The sequence below is a fragment of the Coregonus lavaretus genome (assembly GCF_964263955.1).
Source record: "Coregonus lavaretus genome assembly, chromosome: 13".
Classification (NCBI taxonomy): domain Eukaryota; kingdom Metazoa; phylum Chordata; class Actinopteri; order Salmoniformes; family Salmonidae; genus Coregonus; species Coregonus lavaretus.
In genome coordinates, this window is record NC_140000.1 from 33,934,812 (window position 1) to 33,961,754 (window position 26,943).

Sequence of the window (26,943 nt, forward strand, 5' to 3'; positions counted from 1 at the left end):
TAAGTTATACTGTACGCGCTTTTGTGCCAAATACATTACGTTGTTACAGGTGTCAAGCTTATGGGCATATGGCAGCAGTGTGTAGGAGGGAGGTTCCTAGGTGTGAGAAGTGTGCAGAAGTGCATGAGACAAAGGAATGTGTACCATTGGGGAAAGTAGTGGTATGTGTTAATTGTAGGGGTGCCCCTGGGACTGGGGATCAAAAATGTCCTATGCGAGAGAGGCAGGTTGAGGTTTCCAGGGTTAGAGTAGTGCAGAAGTTGTCATATGCTGAGGCAGTGAAGAAAGTAGAGGAAGATGGGTCAAGGGGGAGGGATCCTAAGAGGAGTGGTGTGAGTAGTAGATCTGTACCAGTACAGAGGGATAAACCAACAAGTGATATATGTTTCAGTAAGATTGGATTTTTGGCATTTATAGCAATGGTTATCAACTGTACTGCAGGGATGGAACGTAAGTCGCAGAAAATCAAGGTTGTGGTGGCAGCTGCAGAGAGGTATTTGGGTGTGCAAGACTTGACATCAGAAGCGTTACAGTGTGTGTTAAGTGGCGGTGTCCCATCCTTTCAGGCTGTTGGCCTGAAGTAGGACTAAATAGATTTAAATAGTGGAGTATGGTATATATATATATTTTTAATGTTTTGTGAGTGTAGTGTTAGATGGTAGGGGATTAGTATTATTATTATTGTGATTTTTTTAGCAAGGTATAAGGGAGTTATACTCCAGTCTAGTAGGTGGCGGTAATGCAACATTTATAGGATGCCAACCGCGGTTAAATCTCATCGAAGAAGAAGCTCGAGATCTGCAGGAACGCCTCGAATTGCAGGCTGCAGTTGCACATTATTGAATTTTTTGGCGGAAGGCAAAGACGGCAACACTACACTTGTTGAGCGTTTAGTTAGCTAGAAAATAATATAAGCTAGTCGTTAATTGTGAAACAAAGGTCTAAATAGTGTAGTCGCATACAACGAACGAGTTAATCTGTGTGTGAGTCGTGGGACAGTCAGAAGCTGTCTGTCTAGCTACATTTTGGTGGAGTGTAGATGGCTTTCTACCTACAGTAGTTGTCAAAGCTAGCTAACTATGAATGGGAACGCGTTCGCTGTTTTGGCTGCAAAGAGCTTGATACTTGGCTAGAAGAATAGTGATAGCTAGCTACCTAACTGGGTTGCTTGCGTGATCGCTTAATGATTTCGTAGCTAGCAGCACAGCAGAAACATTCGATTAACGTTAGATAAATAACTAGCTAGCTAGCCCGGTGGTTAGTATGCTAGTCTAGCTAACGATGTAAACAGCTAACTTAGCTAGCTAGCTAACATTATTAACTAGCTAACTTTGAGCAGAGGGTCAGTCCCTCTCAGTTGAGCACCGGATCCTTTTACATTATGAAAAACTGTGAGTACCAGCAAATTGACCCACGGGGACTTTCAACACCCTCGTCAACGCAACCCTGTAACGTTACCGAAAATAATGTGCAGAGCCGGCCTCGAAGAAAATGGGAAGTATTTCCAGGGAAAAATCGCTTTTATTGCGATGGACGGATTATTCTGGCCAGACAAAGTGGTATCCTGCCTCTGACACTCGGCCTTATCATTGTCACAAGTGGCCTTTTCTTTGCATTCGAGTAAGTGGCTATGCTTTATAATATTGCTTTGCTTTTGTTTAACCTAACGTTACCAGTATAGACAGCCATCTAACGTTAGCTGCATAGGTAACTAGGTAGCTAACATTACTTCGTTGAGTAGGCTTCCTCAGTTATTCAAAGTAGCTGACTAGTTAACTAACAGTGAAGCTCAGGGCCATACATACCTACCTGTCTGTTTTTTCTTCTTAGAAAAAAAATGCGATCTCTGTTTTTGCTTTTGTTTATTTTGTGTATAATTTGTAAGTCGCTCTGGATAAGAGAGTCTGCTAAATGACTTAAATGTAAATGTATATTTGAATTGAGCTTGTCTCTGGTTCAGGTAGATTTTACTGAGTTGTACAGTAGGCCTATTAGAATGGGTGTCTCAACCACTCAAGGCCAGGGACAGACAAAAGCTCTCATGTCCTCTTTTGTCCTCTTGCAGCTGCCCATTCCTGGTGACTCACCTGACCGTCTGCATACCTGTGATTGGTGGAGCGTTGTTTGTGTTTGTGGTCACCTCCCTACTGCAGACCAGCTTTACAGACCCCGGCATCCTGCCTAGGGCCCTGCCAGATGAGGCTGCAGACATTGAGAAACAGATAGGTAAGATAGACTTAGGATATAATGTAACAGACTGGGGTGATGGCTAGAGAGCTAGACCAGCTGGGGTATATCTGGGCTCAACTGTTTCAGTCGCGTTCATAGTAGATTAATATCCTTCAGCAGTATCAGTGTATTCAGTTAAGATTTTGTTTCAAATGTGATCATGTTGATGTTTACAACATTATTGTATTGACTTCAGAGAATCAATCCCTCCCTCTAACCCTCCCCTGATTCAAGACACCTCAGGTTCCTCCACGTACCGCCCCCCTCCGCGCACCAAAGAAATCCTCATTAACCAGCAGGTGGTGAAGCTTAAGTATTGCTTCACCTGCAAGATGTTCCGCCCTCCTCGGACCTCACACTGCAGTATGTGTGACAACTGTGTGGGTAAGGACTGTATGGGTAAGGACTCTGTTGTTCAGTGTCCAAATATGGCACATCTCTAATTTGTAAATGGCCTGCCCTCAGAGCGGTTCGATCACCATTGCCCGTGGGTGGGGAACTGTGTGGGCAAGCGCAACTACCGCTTCTTCTACAGCTTCATAGTCTCTCTCTCCTTCCACACCTCCTTCATCTTCGGTTGTGTCGTCACACACCTCATGCTGCGTACGTATGCTCACTCGCAAACAAACATGAATGTACTTTGTTGTCTCCTTCCCTGCTGTTCCATGACAATATTGACCGTGGAGTGTTAGTATTGGGTTGCTGACTTTTTACCTTTCTGTTTTTCAGGATCCCAAGGAGGGAATGGCTTAGTCCTGGCCTTACAGGAGAGTCCTGCCAGATATCCTTTTCACACCAAACATTCTCTCATTACAATCCCTATAGTGGCTTAGATGCCCACAGTGCTGCTCTTGCTCTTAGCCCAGAGATACAAGTTGACAAGGCTTTAGTTCCTGGTGCTAAGACTTTGGCCTAAGCCTACTCATTCCTAATAGGATCAGTTCCCTGGAACCCATTCTTCACACACTTGCAATCGTGTAAGCCTGTGGCTTTTAGACAGATGGCAAAACTTCAGAGGCAGGTGTGCACCCTAATGTTGTCACACTGGCTAGACACATTATGTGGTTAACAATAGAGGCTTTTGTGATTTCTTCTAAACCCAGGACATGGTGAGCAGTACAGTTAGAAATATGGTATAATTGCAGTTCAGGGGAACCAGTAGTTAGGCCTTCATTGCTCTAATATTGTGATTCTGATTGTGATTCCCTAAGATTAACACAATAAGGCCTTGTGATGATCATGTAGTTCTTATTCTTGATAATCATTGTTGATAACCTTTGCTGGCGTATGTTGAAGCCTTGACAAGCCTTCTCTCACTGTGGTTGAGCTAGTTATTTGCTTCTTCTCCATCTGGTCTATTCTGGGCCTCTCAGGTTTCCATACATACTTGGTGGCCTTCAACCTCACAACAAATGAAGATGTAAGTACCAACCATAGACATTGAAAATAGTAGATAGTGATAGCGCTGACGTCATCCACGTATTCCTATGGAAAACTCCCGATGGCATAAGAGGCCGGAAGTATTTTAATATGAAGCGCCCCATATTGCTGAATAGGGCTGAATGGCACCAAAAATCGCTAAGGATCATGGTCGATGTAGTCGTTTTCACCCTGCCTGATAGTCAACCCGGAGCCTCATAGCCTGCCGGCCCATGAATGGTCTGTGTCAGCACGTGGTCCTGTGTGATGACAAATGTAGTAGTCAGAATGGATCACTATTTAATTAAATGTCTCGATTTGTAGCTAACTTGAAAATAATTCACAGTGGGGATCGAACTTGATCATAATAAACACATTTTAGAGGCCAAAACGGCGGTCTAAAAAAATTAGTTTGGCCCAGTCTGGCAATCGTAATTTACATAGGCTTTCTAGGGCAGACCAAGGCATTGGGCACCACTAGGTTGCTATTCAGAACAGAACTCATTACTGCATTGGAGAAATTAGAGGCTTCACGAGTAACTGAAGATTAGCTACATTTTTTACATTACATTTTTAGTCATTTAGCAGACGCTTTTATCCAGAGCGACTTACAGTTAGTGAATACATATTTTTTGTATTTTTTTTATACTGGCCTCCCATGGGAATCGAACCCACAACCCTGCCGTTGCAAACGCCATGCTCTATCAACTGAGCTACATCCCTGCCGGCCATTCCCTCCCCTACCCTGGACGACGCTGGGCCAATTGTGCGCCGCCCCATGGGTCTCCTGGTCGCGGCCGGCTGCGACAGAGCCTGGATTCGAACCAGGATCTCTAGTGGCACAGTTAGCACTGCGATGCAGTGCCTTAGACCACTGCGCCACTCAGGAGTGGCTACCTATAAGATGTTTTGTTTCGTACTCTACACATTCTTTTTTTATGGATTGTTTCTAAAATGTTATTGAACAGATGGTGAGAGAGACAGAGGTCGAAGATAGAGAGTGGTTGTGTGAAAGGGCAGGTGGACGATTTGAACCTATGCTGACACGATAGACATTGTGCCGGAGGAAGCGGGATTGCTGCTAGACCACCAAGGCCACACTACACATTCTAAGTACCCAAGTATACAGTACTTGAATGTTTGATCCTGCTAAGTCTCCAGACTGCTTCTTACCTTTTGTATCTGTCATGTGCAGATAAAAGGCTCCTGGTCGAGTAAAAGAGGTGCAGAGGACTCTGGGAATCCCTACACTTACGACAATATCTTTACCAACTGCTGTGCAACGCTGTGTGGGCCCATGCCCCCCAGGTCAGTACGAATGGCTAAACCTCCACGTCAGTCAAAGTTGCTACTGTCGTATGAAATGTATCTCAGTTCACCTTTCGTTAAACTCTGCTCCCAACTACCTCAAGGCTAACCAATAATTATACTTGCAATCAATGAAATGTCCTCATGGGTATGGAAATGGTCTATCTATGTATCTTTTTACATTCATCTTTTCCCCTCATGTCTTTCAGTCTAATTGACAGAAGAGGCTTTTTGCCCCCTGAAGACATTCCACCTGCTGTTGCAGTGGACATGGAGCGTCCCCCTTTCCTGGCCAAGAATGACACAAACATGGTAGGGGCGCCATCTAGTGGCTACTTGTCCTGACTGTGCTGTAGCTCCAAAGTTTCAACCCTGACCCTCTGAGAATCTCAATTGCATACTCTTCACGTCCTCTCTCCGCGAGGAGTATGTAATTGAGATTCTGCCCCTGTGTGCCTGGCCTGCATGAGCCCACTATATCCCCTTCAGACCCCCCCACACACATATTGTGTCATAAGAGGGAGGATGGTGCACATTTTATTATTATTATGCACATTAGGGATGGGACACTGCATCCATGAACATTACGTGTATTGCTTTTAGTGTTTATAAAAAAAAAAGCTGATTTACATAATTGTTATTTGCCTGAATCGGAACTACCTGTTAGCTGTACTCCTATGTTTTTTGTTGCAAGTTCATATATTTGTATAGTTCAAAGTTTTCCACACTCATGTTTATTGCACCTGTGTGGACCAGGCTATAAGTGTAGATATCCACAAGGGAAATTAAATGGCTGAGGTTTGTATAAGCTAATTTCTTGCAACAGAGATGCTTTCAGCAATCGGGTGAACTCTGGGTTTAAATACAGTACCAGTCAAAATTTTGGACACCTACTCATTCAAGGGTTTTTCTTTATTTTTACTATTTTGTACATTGTAGAATAATAGTGAAGACATCAACACATTGAAATAGCACATGGAATCATGTAGTAACCAAAGAAGTGTTAAACAAATCAAAATATATTTTATATTTGAGATTCTTCAAATAGCCACCCTCTGCACACTCTTGGTATTCTCTCAACCACCTGTAATGCTTTTCCAACAGTCTTGAAGGAGTTCCCACATATACTTAGCACTTGTTGGCTGCTTTTCCTTCACTCTGCCGTCTGACTCATCCCAAACCATCTCAATTGAGTTGAGGTCGGGGGATTGTGGAGGCCAGGTCATCTGATGCAGCGCTCCATCACTCTACTTCTTGGTAAAATAGCCCTTACACAGCCTGGAGGTGTGTTGGGTCATTGTCCTGTTGAAAAACAAATTATAGTCCCACTAAGCCCAAACCAGATGGGATGGCATATCACTGCAGAATGCTAAATCAATCACACAGTCTCACCAGCAAAGCACCCCCACACCGTAACACCTCCTCCTCCATGCTTTACGGTGGGAACTACACATGCGGAGATCATCCGTTCACCCACACCGCGTTTCACAAAGACACAGCGGTTGGAACCAAAAATCTCCAATTTGGACTCCAGACCAAAGGACACATTTCCACCGGTCTAATGCCCATTGCTTGTTTCTTGGCCCAAGCAGGTCTCTTCTTCTTATTGGTGTCCTTTTAGTAGTGATTTCTTTGCAGCAGTTTGACCATGAAGGCCTGATTCAAACAGTACCCTCTGAACAGTTGGATGTTGAGATGTGTCTGTGACTTGAACTCTGTGAAGCATTTATTTGGGCTGCAATTTCTGAGGCTGGTAACTCGAATGAACGTAGAGGTAACTCTGGGTCTTCCATTCCTTTGGTGGTCCTTATGAGAGCTAGTTTCATCGTAGCGCTTGATGGTTTTTGCGACTGCTCTTGAAGAAATTTTCAAAGTTCTTGAAATGTTCCGTATTGACTGACCTTCATGTCTTAAAGTAATGATGGACTGTCGTTTCTCTTTGCTTATTTGAGCTGTTCTTGCCATAATATTGACTTGGTCTTTCACCAAATAGGGCTATCTTCTGTATACCCCTCCATCCTTGTCACATCACAACTGATTGGCTCAAACGCATTCAGAAGGAAAGAAATTCCACAAATTAACTTTTAAGAAGGCACACCTGTTAATTGAAATGAATTCCAGGTGACTATCTCATGAAGTGTGCAAAGCTGCTATCAAGGCAAAGGGTGGCTATTTGAAGAATCTCAAATATAAAATATATTTTGATTTGTTTAACACTTTTTTGGGGTACTACATGATTCCATATGTGTTATTTCAATGTTTTGATGTCTTCACTTTTATTCTACAATGTAAAGAAAATAGTAAAAATAAAGAAAAACCCTTGAATGAGTAGGTTTGTCCAAACCTTTGACTGGTAGTGGAGATGTCAGGTATGTTTTTTTATTAAGTACTTTATCACCAATCATATTGTATTCACTTACAGGCAGGTCTTTGAAAATCATGTTTATTACGATCTGTTTTGTTTTGAATAACTACTTTTATTTTTTTTCTCCAAATTAAGACAACATTTAGGGTGTCCAATCAAAAACGCATCTTTTGACCAATTGGTAAAATATGTCACAATATGTCAATTGTGTTGATAATCCTCTAAGAAAACAAATGGTCCAAACCTCATGTCTCTATCATAATCCGTTCAAAATGTATTGGAGTTTAGTAGGATTGTCAAAATTAGGGGGACTAAATCAGTGGAGGCCAGAGAAAAAAAGTTGTCTGAAATAGGGCTGTGGCAGTCATGACATTTTGTCAGCTGATGATTGTCATGCAAATAACTGCCGGTTTTACTGTAATTGACCATTTTTAAATTAACATTTTTAGCATCTCCTGGCTTCCATGCATAGCCTACAAGCCTAAAACTCAAATAAATCCATAGCCTACACAATCACAATAAATCCATTATTTATTTTAGATGTATTTGATATGATATGAAGAAAATGTGGCCTATTTCAGGAGAACAGAATGGCATATTGTGTCCTTATCTTAGGCCCTGATCTGGCTATGCCATATGGCTGTGGGCTACACTAGTTCATTTAGCAGACAAGATTTGCTTAGAATTCCATGGCATTATTTTATAGTATGAAGAATACAATTGAACATATCTGAATAAAATAGAAAGGATATTTTCTCCAAACAATTTACGATGGAGTTTTTCGGCTATTCTGTGTCGAGCAGTTATCGAAGAAATGGGTCCTCCTATATGCTTAATTTACAGTTATTTACGCAACTTTAGTTGTGATACAAATGTTAGGCTATATGTTTTGAGTTTTAATACATTCTATGGCTGCATTGTGCGACTAACAATGATTTAAAAAAAGTTGCATGAAAGGCATGAGCTCTTCTCTGTTTCTTGCGCAGGCTGCAGACACTTCATCAGTCTCTCATTCACAATTTGACAAGCACTTGATAATATTCTCACCCATCAGACTATTCTTAATTGAATCTGGTCTTTACATATAGCCAATGGGTGAAATTATTTTTGATTTATAATGTCCCATGAATAGCGAATGGAGGTTACGTGCTGTTACATTTTTAATGTGCAAGAATAGGCAGCGCGTCCATAAGGCTAGGGGAAGCTAAACTTTTCCTAAAGTAAATTGAATTAAATTGCCAAAATTATATAGCCTAATTAGCTATATAATAAATAAACAATTCAAAATAGACTACTAAATCATGATTTGGCCACAGAGGATCATTAGCTTCTTAAAAAATATATATAATTGTGGAATGTTATAAATCATATTGCCTACAGTTGGAAGGAAAGCAATTTGGGCAGATTATTGTTGAGTTGCAACTGTCTGTGAAAAGTAGAGGCCAGGCATATCGCAATATTTCAAAATACAATCACAGGATAACATAGTTTGGAAAGCAAATGGTTATTGCTGTAAAGAGAAGACAATGAAAATACTAATCTGTCTTTTAGTTATCAAACTTCTCAACTTAATTGATTGAACAGTATAGCCTATCTTATTGGCACAAGTGGAGAGCATTGGCCATATCCCCGGTGAGTGTGCTCTGTGCATATTCACTATTTATCATTGTTGGGTCAGTGCTACTTAAATGTTTTGGCTATCCAATCTACTCATCACATTACAAATAGTAGGCTATCTTACATAAGTCTGCAAATGCGATGATGCATGGAATGCTTTATTATAAAGGTGCATTTTTATGGTGACAATTAGCTTCCCCAAAGTTGAAACTCACACGCCGCCTATGTATGCCAGGTTTTAAAACAGGTTAATGTGCTTAATTTTAATAATTGAGCAATAAATATAGCAGCACAAGAAAGCTGGGATCCTCTTTTTAAATAGTTGCCAGTCAACTCTGTTTTCACATGCGATTGTGCGGTGACTGTGCTTATAAGAACACATTTCATTAGGCTCTGTAGGCTATGTGCTTTCTAACCGTGTTCTAGGGGTCCTAGGCCTAAAGGCTAAGTTTGGCGTTATTTGGCCATTTTTATTTGTGATACAAACCTTATCAAAACATATAGGCCTATGGGCTAGGCTACATAATGTGTGTGACTATGATTTGAAAAAGTCGCAAAAAATGTTGTGCTGTTTGTTGCCTTACTGCACATGCTGGGCATCATTCACCAGTGATAATATTGTCACCCATCAGACTATTCTTAATTTAATTTTGTCTTTACATATACTAAATAATGTATGTGTGAAATTAGTTTTGATTTAGAATGGACCATTATCATGCACCTGTCGGAACAGGGCAGTGGAAAAAAAATACATAATCTATGCACTACATCATCTACGCACTTAAATAGCGAATGGAGGACGCTTTTCCTGCGGTTCATTCCCACCAGGTAGGCTATACTCCTGTTGTAAAGCAAAGCACTGTGCTTAATATTAGGAAAGTTTAGAAATAAATATAGTAGGCCTAGCCTATAGAAAGCTGATGGGATCCCCCTCTTTTTAATAGAGGCCATCAAAACTCTGTTTTCTCACGCAATTGCATAGCCTATAGAAATGTTGCGCAACATGAGCTCATGGGCTCTCATTAAGTGTTTGATTAGATTTTTGATAATATTTGCATTGATGTCCGAGTGATTTAGAGGGACAATAAATCGCTGAGTACCAGGCCATTAGTAGGTAGGCTACTAATGACCATCAGCAGCATCAGAGCGCAGTTTTGGTGTCCACATCACCAATGAACTATCATGGTCCAAACACACCAAGACAGTCGTGACGAGGGCACGACAAAGCCTATTTCCCCTCAGGAGACTGAAAAGATTTGGCATGGGTCCTCAGATCCTCAAAAAGTTCTACAGCGAGAGCATCCTGACTGGTTGCCTGGTATGGCAACTGCTCGGCCTCCGACTGCAAGGCACTACAGAGGGTAGTGCGTACGACCCAGTAAATCACTGGGGCCAAGCTTCCTGCCATCCAGGACCTCTATACCAGGCGGTGTCAGAGGAAGGCCCTAAAAATTGTCAAAGACTCCAGCCACCCTAGTAATAGACTGGCAAGTGGTACCGGAGTGCCAAGTCTAGGTCCAAAAGGCTTCTTAACAGCTTCTACCCCCAAGCCATAAGACTCCTGAACAGCTAATCAAATGGCTACCCAGACTATTTGCATTGTCCGCCCCCCACCTCCTCTTTTACGCTGCTGCTACTCTCTGTTTATTATCTATGCATAGTCACTTTAACTCTATCTACATGTACATATTACCTCGACTAACCTGTGCCCCCGCACATTGACTCTGTACCAGTACCCCCTGTATATAGCCTCGCTACTGTTATTTTACTGCTGCTCTTTAATTCAGCTTGTGTCATGCTAATTTTGCTGTTTTCGGCCCTTGGAAACAACTTGTAAGACACCAGCCACAAAATGTAAAATCCTTAAGTTTCATCGAAAGCTGCACCGCTCTGTCAACTGAGCTCGGTGCTTATTATCGGATGCATTAGCTTACGAAATTAGATATAATGTTGGTGATATGTTAGAGAAAGACCCCACTGAACGATTCAGAACATGAGGAATCATATTTGTCTTGGTAAAATTGATTTTATAACATAAGAAAGTGAAATGTCATAACCAAAGTGCGTTTACACCCACTCTGGGCACCCTACTGAATTATTATATATTTTTATCCTATAATATGGAGCGTTGTAGAGGCGTAATTGTCAAGTGTTCCTATCTTAAATAAATATTTTTAAGGTTGGCCTCTGGTTTAAGTTTCCTTCATCTTGGCTTAGTAATGATCTTTACCTGTTTTTATGAAATTATTTTCTGTTTTTTAATCTGTTTGAGTAACTCCATATTACCATCAGTTTATCCTGCAGTCCTGAGGCCTTTTCTCCCTTAGTAGCTTTTTACAATTTGAGTGACTCTCCTTTTATACCAGGACTAAACTGACAGATCTCTGTACTCCACAGTGTGTAACATTTACATTTACATTTTAGTCATTTAGCAGACGCTCTTAACCAGAGCGACTTACAGGAGCAATTAGGGTTAAGTGCCTTGCTCAAGGGCACATTAACGTCATTTAGCAGACGCTCTTAGCCAGAGCGACTCACAAATTGGTGCGTTCACCCTATAGCCAGTGGGATAACCACTTTACAATTTGGGGGGGGGGGGTTAGAAGGAATACTTTATCCTATCCCAGGTATTCCTTAAAGAGGTGGGGTTTCAAATGTCTCCGGAAGGTGGTGAGTGACTCCGCTGTCCTGGCGTCGTGAGGGAGCTTGTTCCACCATTGGGGTGCCAGAGCAGCGAACAGTTTTGACTGGGCTGAGCGGGAGCTATGCTTCCGCAGAGGAAGGGGAGCCAGCAGGCCAGAGGTGGATGAACGCAATGTCCTCGTTTGGGTGTAGGGACTGATCAGAGCCTGAAGGTACAGAGGTGCCGTTCCCCTCACTGCTCCATAGGCAAGCACCATGGTCTTGTAGCGGATGCGAGCTTCAACTGGAAGCCAGTGGAGTGTGCGGAGGAGGGGGGTGACGTGAGAGAACTTGGGAAGGTTGAACACCAGACGGGCTGCGGCATTCTGGATGAGTTGTAGGGGTTTAATGGCACAGGCAGGGAGCCCAGCCAACAGCGAGTTGCAGTAGTCCAGACGGGAGATGACAAGTGCCTGGACCAGGACCTGCGCCGCTTCCTGTGTAAGGCAGGGTCGCACTCTCCGAATGTTGTAGAGCATGAACCTGCAGGAGCGGGTCACCGCCTTGATGTTGGCGGAGAACGACAGGGTGTTGTCCAGGGTCACGCCTAGGCTCTTCGCACTCTGGGAGGAGGACACAGCGGAGTTGTCAACCGTGATGGCGAGATCATGGAACGGGCAGTCCTTCCCCGGGAGGAAGAGCAGCTCCGTCTTGCCAGGGTTCAGCTTGAGGTGGTGATCCGTCATCCATACTGATATGTCTGCCAGACATGCAGAGATGCGATTCGCCACCTGGTTATCAGAAGGGGGAAAGGAGAAGATTAGTTGTGTATCGTCAGCGTAGCAATGATAGGAAAGGCCATGTGAGGATATGACAGAGCCAAGTGACTTGGTGTATAGGGAGAAAAGGAGAGGGCCCAGAACCGATCCCTGGGGGGCACCAGTGGTGAGAGCACGTGGTGCGGAGACAGCTTCCCGCCACGCCACTTGGTAGGAGCGACCGGTCAGGTAGGACGCAATCCAGGAGTGAGCCGCGCCGGAGATGCCCATCTCGGAGAGGGTGGAGAGGAGGATCTGATGGTTCACAGTATCAAAGGCAGCAGACAGGTCTAGAAGGACAAGAGCAGAGGAGAGAGAGTTAGCTTTAGCAGTGCGGAGAGTCTCCGTGACACAGAGAAGAGCAGTCTCAGTTGAATGACCAGTCCTGAAACCTGATTGGTTTGGATCAAGAAGGTCATTCTGAGAGAGATAGCAAGAGAGTTGGCTAAAGACGGCACGCTCAATAGTTTTGGAAAGAAAAGAAAGAAGGGATACTGGTCTGTAGTTGTTGACATCAGTGGGGTCGAGTGTTGGTTTTTTGAGAAGGGGAGTAACTCTCGCTCTCTTGAAGACGGAAGGGACATGGCCAGCGGTCAAGGATGAGTTGATCAGCGAGGTGAGGTAGGGGAGAAGGTCACCGGAGATGGTCTGGAGAAGGGAGGAGGGGATGGGGTCAAGCGGGCAGGTTGTTGGGCGGCCTGCAGTCACAAGTAACTCCCAGTTTTGTAATGTGTCCTTCCCACCCCACTATAGGAGGAGAATTGTCAAGATTTTACTCTGTCCTGCACAGCCTGAAGTGTAACTTCCGCATGTAGAGGGTCGATGGTAAGAGTAGGGCTCAAGCTCCAACCCATCACCACACGTTTATTTTTGCTGTCATCTGTTCGGTTTGCATGTTCATCATGTGTGGCTGCTATCATAAGTAACTGTGAAATGACATCACAGTTTGGATACTGGCTTATCACCCATCCAATTTGAGTTGGTTTTAATTTCAGTTAGTACATTGTATTCATCACTCAGTAGAACAAGTGTCACTGTTGACTATCACAAGGTCAAGTGGAAAGGTGTTGTGAATTGAGCCATGGTATGTTGTGGGGCATCATGATGTGCCTTACCTCTGGAACTGCATGCCACTCTGCCACTATTTGAGCCATAACTTATCTTTCATCTCCCTCTTCATGAATCTGCATGCCCATTCTAGGCATAATAATAAATAATATGCCATTTAGCAGACGCTTTTATCCAAAGCGACTTACAGTCGTGCGTGCATACATTTTTGTGTATGGGTGGTCCCGGGGATCGAACCCACTACCTTGGCGTTACAAGCGCCGTGCTCTACCAGCTGAGCTACAGAGGACCACATACACAAAGGCATGTGGATGTCATGCTGATGACTTGATGTAGAACACACAGCTTAGAACAACCGCAGCATCATATTGTCAAACTTGGGCCATTCCTATTTTCAATCATTGTCTCTTATGCCCTGGGGCAGCTGAGCACATGTGGTGAGGTCAGAGGTTACGGTAGCCTAAATCCTAAACACTCATCTGTTGTTCATGTCACTTATCCAGTTTGATAAGGAAAGGTACTTACTTTCCTCCCCCAATTGCATATGGGTATCATATACCCCAGTATAATGAGGATATTTCATGATAGATGATAGTGTACTGACAAAGAACACACACCCTATTCTTATTTACTGTATTTGTATTGTATTTATTCACTAGAAATGGTGTCACTAGAAGCATAAATGCAATGGACAGGATAAACTTTGTTTATGTAACAGCAGCCAAACTAAAGTAGCCTAACTGTAACTCGTGCTTCTCGAATTACATTCTACCCCCTACTACTACAGTATTGCCTTCCTTGCTGTTGCTAATAATGGATACTTTCCCTGGTATAAACAAGCCCATCTTGTCAACCCCGGTGACCCAAGGGAAACCATACAGCTTGTCCTGTCCTACATATCCTCACTCCCCTAACAGAGGAGGGAAGGGAAGCTTCCCCAAGCTTTGTGTCTGATCGTCTCTTTTGTCTTTGTTCCTCCCTGTCCTATGCTAACTGGATTGCCTGCAACAACTCACTCTTTCTCCGCAATGCCATGCTGTCACACCTAACCTGGCCATTGCTCTTATGTCAATCTCACTGTGCTGCTCCAAACTAATGCTTGTTTTCAGCTCCTGTGCATTTCCATGAACTGTGTTCTGCCATACCATTGTCGTCCGTCTCTCACTTCCTCATATCCCTTCGTCTTTTTCCTCTTGCGTTTCCGTTTCTCATTTTTCCCTTTTTCTTGACTTCTCTGCCTTCCTCCTTTCTTCACACAGTGCACTCAGAGGACTAAGGACCTTCTGGAGAGGGTGATCCGCTCTTCTGAGCTCCAGGGCCTGTGGCCCCCCGGCACCCCCAAGACTGTCCCTGGCCAGGAGTTGAGAGCCAGCCCAGAGTCCAGGTCCCCAGCCCCCTCCTCCTCCGCTGGGCCTCCCTCCACGGGCTGCTCTAGGTCCGCCAATGGGTTTCCCGCCACGGGCTGCTCTGGGTCTGCCAATGGGCCTCCCCCAACGGGGTGCTCAGGGCGCCAGGCCCCGCCCATGGACTGTCGCCCTGTGAGCAGCAGCAAGAGACCCTCACTGCACTCCAACAACCCGGCCTTCCGCCTGGCCAGCCCCTCTCCCTCCTTCACCCACAATACCATCATCCTGGGAGACGCTCCTGACATGGGCTTCATCCAACTGCACTGAGCGCGCTCAGTGGCTCCAGTAGGACTGCTTAAGAGAACATTCCCCTTCCACACAGCTCCCTGGAACTAATTAGTGGCTACACTGCCTTGAACCTTTGCCATCACATTTTTTTAAACCATTAACTTTTTCATGGAACTTACTGCGTCTTCTTCTAAACTCAGGACTTAAGCCAGTGTTTTCCCCTGTCCTGTTGGTGATGACTTAGCTGGTAAACATTATTTTCATAGAATGTTTTATTCCTCAACGGAAAGATCTCCTACAGGCAGAAAGTTAAACTTGGTAACACTGACAAGCACAAATAGTTTATAAAAGTTTTTATACACTGATTCATAGAACATTTGTTTCACAAAGCTTCAAGCCATATGTACTCACTTACTTGGCAGGTGTTCCAGCATAGTAACTAAGGAAGCAGCCTCTTTGCCTTTTATGTACTCTGTTCTATTACCTCTTATGCAAATCATTCATACACACACCCCTATTCTGCCATAGGTGTGAGGGCTTTTTTTAGTGGATAAGTAGGGTTTTGGGCTAACTGGCTTCCTATGCTCTTTGTCTCAGCTGTAGTGAAAACACCCAAGGTCTCCCAGTGTAAAGAGCTCTGTGAAGTTACTTTCCACCCCCTCGTTCTACTCTACTGTCTTTTGGATCGGCCATGCCGTGGATATTGTTATGTATGTTTAGTCCTTGGCTGCAGTTGAGACAGTGACTCACTTTGATTGGATGGGACAAGTGCTGTAGTGGGCTGTTTCCCAAGGTTGCTGACGGCTGACATTGTAATCTGTTGAACCTCTTTTTCTTAGGCTGAAAAGGTGTTCAGATTGATTGTTAGATTTAAACTCAGACTTGCTTTTGTATATTTATTTGTCGCTGTGTTTAAGAGAGAGTGTCAGTGAGGCAGAGAGAGTGTAGGTGTAAATGTGAAAATGCTTGTGAATTTATTCTGGTATTCTGTGTTTGAACTGACTGGGACTAGACTTTATTGACTGTCCAAGCTAAATGAACATGTGCTTTAGGAGAAGAGTTCATTGTGAGCTTGCATTTTTGATTGTCCTTTGAATGTTCCTTTTACATTTATTCTCATTTAAGCACTGAGACTTGATCCAAATACAAATTCAATACTGCCTGCTGAGTTTCTTCTGTCTTTTGGAGGCCAGTTAATACATTTGACACAATGTTAACTGTTCAATTAACTTGCTAGGGATTTTGAAATGTGATGCCTGGTTTCCTCATGTATATTTACTGTAATGGCACATGTTCAAACTGTTGTTTTTTTCGTAGAGAAGGAAGGTACAGATTAATGTGATATGTAACAGTTTACATCATGTTTGAAGCACAGAACTTCTAGAAGTGTAAGATGATACCGCTTACAGGCAATGCAAGTTGTCATTTTGACTTGAAGTGACCTTTGCCTGTGCTGCTAGTGGCATGAAACCATTTCCCTTGGACTGGTCGTTCATCATAGACTACTATCTCTAACATGACATTAGACTGAAGGTAATGCTGTTGGCCTCAAGGGGGCGTTATCTACTTACTCATAACACAATTAGTACATTCAAGAGACATTTACATTACATTTACATTTTAGTCATTTAGCAGACGCTCTTATCCAGAGCGACTTACAGTTAGTGAATACATATATATATATTTTTTTTTATACTGGCCCCCCGTGGGAATCGAACCCACAACCCTGGCGTTGCAAACGCCATGCTCTATCAACTGAGCTACATCCCTGCCGGCCATTCCCTCCCCTACCCTGGACGACGCTGGGCCAATTGTGCGCCGCCCATGAGTCTCCCGGTTGCGGCCGGCTGCGACAGAGCCTGGATTTGAACCAGGATCTCTAGTGGCACAGTTAGCACTGCAATGCAGTGCCTTAGACCACTGCGCCACTCAGATACCTTTTATGGACCAGAGCAATTGGGGTAGGTCCATTGATGCCTACTTTTCCTTCAATATACTTAAATGAACTGCATGTAGCGTGTGTGATTGTGGAGGACTGTTGTCTGGTAGTCAACCGTTTGTGTATTTATTTATTCATTTGAAACCTATAGCTAGGTCAGTTGAATCAAAGATGTTTAGCGCTCCTACAACTGTTATTATGACTATAAACTGTGCTTGTACTATTATGGGCTGTTTGATTTGGTTTTGTAGTCTAGATCATTCCTGTGAGGATTAAACGGAGGAACTGTACCATTGCTCATTAAAAGTCATTAGCTTTCAACTCTGTTAGTTTTTTCCCATGCCTTTGCTCTGTCGCTGCTCAGAGGAGTTTCGTTCAGATCATTTTTCACTTCAGTTGTCATTTGAGAGGTTTTGCAGTAGCAACACTGACATGACAATTCTACTCAGTGGAGGCTGGTGGGAGGCACTATAGGAGGACAGGCTCATTGTAATGGCTGGAATGGAATGGTATGAAACGCATCAAACATATGGAAACCACATTTGACTTCGTTCTTTTTATTCCATTCCAGCCGTTACAATGAGCTTGTCGTCCTATAGCTCCTCCAACCTGCCTCCACTGCTTCTACTATATACTCAGGCTTTCTATGACCGCACAGAATCTGAATTATTTTTAAAAATCTATTTTTGAAACTACTCTTTTCTATCCTCCCATACATTTTTTTGCCATGCCATTATACAGTGCCTTCAGAAAGTATTCACAGCCCTTGACTTTTTCCACCTTTTGGTGTTACAGCCTGAATTGAAAATAGTTAAAATTGAGATTTCTTTGTCACTGGCCTACACACAATACCCCATAATATCAAAGTAGAATTATGGTCTTCGAAATGTTTACAAATTAATTAAAAATAAAAGCGGAAATGTCTTAAGTCAATAAGTATTCAACCCTTTTGTTATGGCAAGCCTAAATAAGTTCAGGAGTAAAAATGTGCTTAAGTCACATAATAAGTTGCATAGACTCACTCTGTGTGCAATAATAGTGTTTAAAATGATTTTTGAATGACTACCTCATCTCTGTACCCCACACATACAATTATCTGTAAGCTCCCTCAGTTGAGCTGTGAATTTCAAACACAGATTCAACCACAAAGACCAGGGAGGTTTTCCAATGCCCTGCAAAGAAGACCACCTATTGGTAGATGGGTAAAACCTTGAATATCCCTTTGAGCATAGTGAAGTTATTAATTACACTGTGGATGGTGTATCAATACACCCAGTCGCTACAAAGATACAGGCGTCCTTCCTAACTCAGTTGCCAGAGAGGAAGGAAACCGCTCAGGGATTTCACCATGAGGCCAATACTGACTTTAAAGCAGTTACAGAGTTTAATGGCTGTGATAGGAGAAAACTGAAGATGGATCAACATTGTAGTTACTCCACAATACTAACTTAATTGACAGAGTGAAAAGAAGGAAGCCTGTACAGAATACAATTATTCCAAAAGATGCATCCTGTTTGCAACAAGGCACTAAAGTAATACTGCAAAACATTTGGCAAAGGAATTTACTTTTTGTCCTGAATACAAAGTGTTATGTTTGGGACAAATCCAATACAACACATTACTGAGTACCACTCTCCATATTTTCAAGCATAGTGGTGGCTGCATCATGTCATTGTTATGCTTGTAATCATTAAGAACTGGGGAGGTTTTCAGGATAAAAAAGAAACCAAATGGAGCTAAGCTCAGGCAAAATCCTAGAGGAAAACCTGGTTCAGCCTGCTTTCCACCAGACACTGGGAGATGAATTCACCTTTCAGCAGGACAGTAACCTAAAACACAAGGTGGAATGTGGAATGCTCTTAGAGACTTAACCAGAAAGTCTCACAGATTGTCTACAAAGTATTGACTCGGGTGTGAATACTTATGTAAATGAGATTGTTCTGTATTTCATTTTTTCCCAAAACATTTCTAAAAACATTTGTCATTATGGGGTATTGTGTGTAGATGGGTGAGAAAAAATATAAATGTAATCCATTTTGAACTCAGGCTGTAATACAACATAATGTGGAATAAGTCAAAGTGGATGAATACTTTCTGACACTGTATTTCCTCCATTATATTATTTAAGAGGCTGTAAGTAAGAGCCTGTATTGTAGGTTCTGTGTGTGTCCTTTTCCTGAGTCATTCAGCATGTACACACAAAAGAGAAACTGGAGCATGAACAAACAGATCTTAGACTAGTTACTAGTACATAACTCCCTCTAAAACTGTATGTTGTATCTCATCCCACATCAAAGGCCTTCTCAGTGCAGCATGTAAATGTTATAATACATATCCTATCCTAACTTCAAACGGCTGGTCAGAACTCAAATAGATGCGCCTGACAAAATGTTGTTCTATTTTGCCCTTACTATTAAACAGAATCAGAAAGTGGTTTAAGAACACTCAGAGTAACACCTAGTTGTTTCATTGTGGATATGGCAAGTCATACTGTAGATGACATCTGGACTAGAACACAAATAGTTAACCAGTAGATGACTTGTTTCACTGCTGTTTATAGCTGACTCGGTTTGGATGGCGAGGCTGAGGCGTACTATCGTGCATGTTAACCCCAAATATTTTATGGGACAGAGGCCAGCTCAGGCCACCCAGAGTATTGTGAGTGCATGGCCTGCCTTACCACTGAGGGTTGAGCTGGAGGGCATGTTTGTAGCTGAGAGAGAGCACGTGGGGATATAAGGAGTGAGCAGATCAGAAGGAAGGGGCAGCATTTACAAGTAGGTGTCCAGGCCAATGATAGGGGTGAGTAACCAGATGTGTCTAATGTGTTTCAGATTAACTGATCCACCTCCAGGGCTCAGAGGAATGTAGGCCTGGGCGATATACTGACGGTATGATTTTCAATGTGTGCTACGCCACTGTTTATAACTAGCTATAAATTAAGTATAACTAGAAGAAATCTTAAGATGTGTCAAATATATTATGTCCAGCTCAGGGCTCCAGCTATGCATTTGGTTTGCCAACTTGCTAGCTAAGTGGCTAGATGTCAAGATCAAGCTTCTTGTTTACAGTAGAGACATTCAATACCTTCCTGGATCAAAATAGTTTTTTGGTATATATATTTTGAAATAGTACCCCTTGTGTGCACTTCTGGTAATACCGTATATACATATATAGTACAGAAACGGTATGACAATATGAAAATCTTGATACCGCCCAACCTTACGGGTGGCAGGTAGCCTAGCGGTTAAGAGTACTGGGTCAGTAACTGAAATGTCTCTGGTTCGAATCCCTGAGCCAACTAGGTGAACAATCTGCCGATGTGCCCTTGAGCAAGGCCCTTAACCCTAATTGCGCTTGTAATTCGCTATGGATAAGAGCGTCTGCTAAATTACTAAAATGTAAAAATGTAGAGGAATGGATGGCAGAGTTTAGGCTTGCTCTACGACTGGCTCTGTTTTCGATGGGTCTGCACGTGAAACTTCCGACTGCAGTAGATTGATTTGGCAACAGCATTGTCTTTAGTAGGCTCGGAATGGAAGAAAGTGTTTTGAAATGGAGTGAAATGAGGAGGTACTAGGCTTAACTTGTCAATCAAGAAACGCTTAGGCTTATTTAAAAAATATATATATATTTTGTCTAGGGATTTCCCATTTAAAAGGATCTGCTGGCACCAATATCTGAATGGAATGACATTAGTTTAATGCAGATAGGTTTTTTCAGAGTTTGATGGTAATGGTTTGAGGTCATTCACATTTGTTTGTCTTCAAATTTCAGAGATTCACATTTACTAAATGAGAAATGAGCAAAAGGTTAAAGCCGAAAAGTCTTTCATTTTTAAAGGCTGTGCCTCCCTTGGATAAATAAATATGTGTTTGGTCAAATTGAAGCTAGGGTTATGGCTTTGAACACAGAGAAATTCCACAGTAATTTAACTGGATTGCTGTAATATTTTTTATTGATTTCGCATCATATGTACTTTAAGAATTTACACAACATGGTTCATATACTGTATATATATAGAGTACCAGTCAAAAGTTTGGACACACCTACTCATTCAAGGGTTTTGCTTTATTTGTACTATTTTCTACATTGTAGAATAATAGTGAAGAAATCAAAACTATGAAATAACACATATGGAATCATGTGGTAACCAAAAAAGTGTTAAACAAATCAAAATATATTTTATATTTGAGATTCTTCAAATAGCCACCCTTTGCCTTGATGACAGCTTTGCACACTCTTGACATTCTCTCAACCAGCTGGAATGCTTTTCCAACAGTCTTGAAGGAGTTCTCAAATATGCTGAGCACTTGTTGGCTGCTTTTCCTTCAGTCTGTGGTCCAACTCATCCCAAACCATCTCAATTTGGTTGAGGTCGGGTGATTGTGGAGGCCAGGTCATCTGATGCAGCACTCCATCACTCTCCTTGGTCAAAATAGCCCTTACACAGCCTGGAGGTGTTTTGGGTAATTGTCCTATTGAAAAACAAATGATAGTCCCATTAAGCGCAAACCAGATGGGATGGCGTATCGCTGCAGAATGCTGTGGTAGCCATGCTGGTTAAGTGTGCCTTGAATTCTAAATAAATCAACGACAGTGTTACCAGCAAAGCACCCCCGCACCATCACACCTCCTCCTCCATGCTTCCTGGTGGGAACCACACATGCGGAGATCATCCGTTCACCTACTCTGCGTCTTACACAGACACAGCGGCTGGAACCAAAAATCTAAAATCTGGACTCATCAGACCAAAGGACAGATTTCCACCGGTCTAATGTCCATTGCTTGTGTTTCTTGGCCCAAGCAGGTCTCCTTCTTATTGGTGTCATTTAGTAGTGGTTTCTTTGCAGCAATTCGACCATGAAGGCCTGATTCACGCAGTCTCCTCTGAACAGTTGATGAACAAACAGCGCCGGAGAAGATGGCTGCCGTTTTACAGCCCTCTAACCAATTGTACTATTATGTGTGTTTTTCCGCGTTATTTGTAATTTATTTTGTACACAATGTTTCTGCCATCGTCTCTTATAACTCTTAAAAGAGCTTCTGGATATCAGGACAGCGATTACTCACCTCGTATTGGACGAAGATTTTTTCTTCAACGAGGCGGCCGCGAAGGATATCCTACAGACACCCGACAAGGCCCAAATCCCCGTCATTCGCATGAGGAAGAGACAGAGATATCGTGGACGTAGGTCGGGGTGCCTTGTAAGGATCCGACAGCGAGCGAGTAAACTGCCGCTCCCATCAATCCTATTAGCCAATCTTCAATCATTGGAGAACAAATTGGATGACCTAAGATTACGGTTATCCTACCAACGGGACGTTAAAAACTGTAATATATTATGTTTCACCGAGTCGTGGCTGAACGACGACATGGATAACATACAGCTAGCGGGCTATACGCTACATCGGCAGGATAGAACGGCTGACTCCGGTAAGACAAGGGGTGGCGGTCTGTGTATATTTGTAAACAACAGCTGGTGCACAAAATCAAATACTAAGGAAGTCTCGAGGTTTTGCTCGCCTGAGGTAGAGTATCTTATGATAAGCTGTAGACAAACACTATTTACCAAGAGAGTTTTCATCTATATTTTTCATAGCTGTCTATTTACCACCACAAACCAATGCTGGCATTAAGATTGCACTGAATGAGCTGTATAAGGCCATAAATCAACAGGAAAACGCTCATCCAGATGCAGCGCTCCTAGTGGCCGGGGACTTTAATGCAGGGAAACTTAAATCCGTTCTACCTAATTTCTACCAGCATGTTAAATGTGCAACCAGAGGAAAAAAAACTCTAGACCACCTTTACTCCACACACAGAGACGCATACAAAGCTCTCCCTCGCCCTCCATTTGGCAAATCTGACCATAACTCTATCCTCCTGATTCCTGCTTATAAGCAAAAACTAAAGCAGGAAGCACCAGTGACTCGGTTAATAAAAAAGTGGTCAGATGACACAGATGCTAAGCTACAGGACTGTTTTGCTAGCACAGACTGGAACATGTTCCGGGATTCTTCAGATAGCATTGAGGAGTACACCACATCAGTCACTGGCTTCATCAATAAGTGCATCGATGATGTCGTTCCCACAGTGACCGTACGTACATACCCCAACCAGAAGCCATGGATTACAGGAAACATCCGCACTGAGCTAAAGGGTAGAGCTGCCGCTTTCAAGGAGCGGGACTCTAACCCGGACGCTAATAAGAAATCCCGCTATGCCCTCCGACGAACCATCAAACAGGCAAAGAGTCAATACAGGACTAAGATTGAATCGTACTACACTGACTCTGACGCTCATCGGATGTGGCAGGGCTTGAAAACTATTACAGACTACAAAGGGAAGCACAGCCGCGAGCTGCCCAGTGACACAAGACTTCCAGACGAGCTAAACCACTTCTATGCTCGCTTCGAGGCAAGCAACACTGAAGCATGCATGAGAGCACCAGCTGTTCCGGATGACTATGTGATCACGCTCTCCGTAGCTGATGTGAGTAAGACTTTTAAGCAGGTCAACATTCACAAGGCCGCAGGGCCAGACGGATTACCAGGACGCGTACTCCGAGCATGTGCTGACCAACTGGCAAGTGTCTTCACTGACATTTTCAACATGTCCCTGACTGAGTCTGTAATACCAACATGTTTCAAGCAGACCACCATAGTCCCCGTGCCCAAGGACTCTAAGATAACCTGCCTAAATGACTACCGACCCGTAGCACTGACGTCTGTAGCCATGAAGTGCTTTGAAAGGCTGGTCATGGCTCACATCAACAGCATTATCCCAGAAACCCTAGACCCACTCGAATTTGCATACCGCCCCAACAGATCCACAGATGATGCAATCTCTATTGCACTCCACACTGCCCTTTCCCACCTGGACAAGAGGAACACCTACGTGAGAATGCTATTCATTGACTACAGCTCAGCATTCAACACCATAGTGCCCTCAAAGCTCATCACTAAGCTAAGGATCCTGGGACTAAACACCTCCCTCTGCAACTGGATCCTGGACTTCCTGACGGGCCGCCCCCAAGTGGTAAGGGTAGGTAACAACACATCTGCCACACTGATCCTCAACACGGGGGCCCCTCAGGGGTGCATGCTCAGTCCCCTCCTGTACTCCCTGTTCACCCATGACTGCATGGCCAGGCACGACTCCAACACCATCATTAAGTTTGCTGACGACACAACAGTGGTAGGCCTGATCACCGACAACGATGAGACAGCCTGTAGGGAGGAGGTCAGAGACCTGGCCGTGTGGTGCCAGGACAACAACCTCTCCCTCAACGTGACCAAGACAAAGGAGATGATTGTGGACTACAGGAAAAAAAAGAGCACGCCCCCATTCTCATCGACGGGGCTGTAGTGGAACAGGTTGAGAGCTTCAAGTTCCTTGGTGTCCACATCACCAACGAACTATCATGGTCCAAACACACCAAGACAGTCGTGAAGAGGGCACGACAAAGCCTATTCCCCCTCAGGAGACTGAAAAGATTTGGCATGGGTCCTCAGATCCTCAAAGAATTCTACAGCTGCACCATCGAGAGCATCCTGACTGGTTGCATCACCGCCTGGTATGGCAACTGCTTGGCCTCTGACCGCAAGGCACTACAGAGGGTAGTGCGTACGGCCCAGTACATCACTGGGGCCAAGCTTCCTGCCATCCAGGACCTCTATACCAGGCGGTGTCAGAGGAAAGCCCTCAAAATTGTCAAAGACTCCAGCCACCCTAGTCATAGACTGTTCTCTCTGCTACCGCACGGCAAGCGGTACCGGAGTGCCAAGTCTAGGTCCAAAAGACTTCTCAACAGCTTCTACCCCCAAGCCATAAGACTCCTGAACAGCTAATCATGGCTACCCGGACTATTTGCACTGCCCCCCCACCCCATCCTTTTACGCTGCTGCTACTCTGTTAATTATTTATGCATAGTCACTTTAACTCTGCCCACATGTACATATTACTTCAACTACCGCAACTAGCCGGTGCCCCCGCACATTGACTCTGCACCGGTACCCCCCTGTATATATAGCCTCGCTACTGTTATTTTATTTTACTTCTGCTCTTTTTTTCTCAACACTTTTTTTGTTGTTTTATTTTTTACTTTTTTGTTAAAAATAAATGCACTGTTGGTTAAGGGCTGTAAGTAAGCATTTCACTGTAATGTCTGCACCTGTTGTATTCGGCGCATGTGGCCAATACAATTTGATTTGATTTGATTTGTTGAGATGTGTCTGTGACTTGAACTCTGTGAAGCATTTATTTGGGCTGCAATCTGAGGCTGGTAACTCTACTGAACGTATCCTCTGCAGCAGAGGTAATTCTGGGTCTTCCTTTCCTGTGGCGGTCCTCATGAGAGCCAGTTTCATCATAGCACTTGATGGTTTTTGCGACTGCAGTTCTTGAAATGTTCTGGATTGACTGACCTTCATGTCTTAAAGTAATGATGGACTTTTGTTTCTCTTTGCTTATTTGAGCTGTTCTTGCCAAAATATGGACTTGGTCTTTTATCAAATAGGGATATCTTCTGTATACCACCCCTACCTTGTCACAACACAACTGATTGGCTCAAACACATTAAGAAGGAAAGAAATTCCACAAATTAACTTTTAACAAGGCACACCTGTTAATTGAAATGCATTCCAGGTGACTACCTCATGAAGCTGGTTGAGAGAATGCCAAGAGTGTGCAAAGCTGTCATCAAGGCAAATGGTGGCTATTTGAAGAATCTCAAATATAAAATATATTTTGATTTGTTTAACACTTGTTTGGTTACCACATGATTCCATATGTGTTATTTCATAGTTTTGATTTCTTCACTATTATTCTACAATGTAGAAAATAGGAAATATAAAGAAAAACCGTTGAATAAGTAGGTGTGTCCAAACTTTTGACTGGTAATATAACCATTATTTTAACAGGGAAGACATATTTAGACCTAGGTATCTTTTACAAATGAGCCCTGTATAAACTGTATAACATTAATATAGCCAAATATATACCCAAACTATATACAGTTGTGGTCAAAAGTTTTGAGAATTACACAAGTATTTGTCTCCACAAAGTTTGCTGTTTCAGTGTTCTTAGGTCTTTATGTCAGTAGTTACTATGGTACACTGAAGTATAATTACAAGTATTCCATAAGTGTCAAAGGCTTTCATTGACAATGACTTTCAGTTTATGCAAAGACCTCTGCAATCCGCCCTGGCATGCTGTCAATTAACTTCTGGGCCACATCCTGACTGATGGCAGCCAATTCTTGCATAATCAATGCTTGGAGTTTGTCCGAAGTTGTGGGTTTTTGTTTGTCCACCCGCCTCTTGAGGATCGACCACAAGTTCTCAATGGGATTAAGGTCTGGGGAGTTTCCTGGCCATTCGCCCAAAAATGTCGATGTTTTGTTCCCCGAGCCACTTAGTTATCACTTTTGCCTTATGGCAAGGTGCTCCATCATGCTGGAAAAGGCATTGGTCGTCACCAAACTGTTTTTGGATGGTTGGGAGAAGTTGCTCTCGGAGGATGTGTTGGTACCATTCTTTATTCATGGCTGTGTTCTTAGGCAAAATTGTGAGTGAGCCCACACCCTTGGCTGAGAAGCAACCCCACACATGAATGGTCTCAGGATGCTTTACTGTTGGCATGACACAGGACTGATGGTAGCGCTCACCTTGTCTTCTCCGGACAAGGTGTGTTCCGGATGCCCCAAACAATCGGAAAGGGGATTCATCAGAGAAAATGACTCTACCCCAGTCCTCAGCATTCCAATCCCTGTACCTTTTGCAGAATTTCAGTCTGTCCCTGATGTTTTTCCTTGCGAGAAGTGGCTTCTTTGCTGCCCTTCTTGACACCAGGCCATCCTCCAAAAGTCTTCGCCTCATTGTGCGTGCAGATACACTCACACCTGCTTGCTGCCATTCCTG

At 43.3% G+C, this 26,943-nt stretch overlaps 1 protein-coding gene across 1 annotated transcript; it reads left to right on the forward strand.

Annotated features, from left to right (window-relative positions):
• Positions 1-777: 777 nt before the first annotated feature.
• On the forward strand, positions 778-17,340 carry LOC311140526 (palmitoyltransferase ZDHHC18-A-like). The gene is made up of 9 exons (XM_084175611.1): positions 778-1,620; positions 2,066-2,226; positions 2,464-2,613; positions 2,695-2,832; positions 2,959-3,010; positions 3,547-3,649; positions 4,844-4,956; positions 5,166-5,268; positions 14,706-17,340. The coding sequence occupies exons 1-9, from the start codon at positions 1,382-1,384 to the stop codon at positions 15,117-15,119; spliced, it is 1,473 nt and encodes a 490-aa protein (XP_084031737.1). The 5' UTR covers positions 778-1,381; the 3' UTR covers positions 15,120-17,340.
• Positions 17,341-26,943: the final 9,603 nt, after the last annotated feature.

Excerpts from the sequence above, each read along its gene's own strand:
- LOC311140526 (XM_084175611.1), top strand. The coding sequence starts at position 1,382 with ATGAAAAACTGTGAGTACCAGCAAATTGACCCACGGGGACTTTCAACA. Across the intron at positions 2,227-2,463 it reads AGACATTGAGAAACAGATAG|ACACCTCAGGTTCCTCCACG; the intron begins GTAAGATAGACT and ends CCCTGATTCAAG. Across the intron at positions 2,833-2,958 it reads CGTCACACACCTCATGCTGC|GATCCCAAGGAGGGAATGGC; the intron begins GTACGTATGCTC and ends TCTGTTTTTCAG.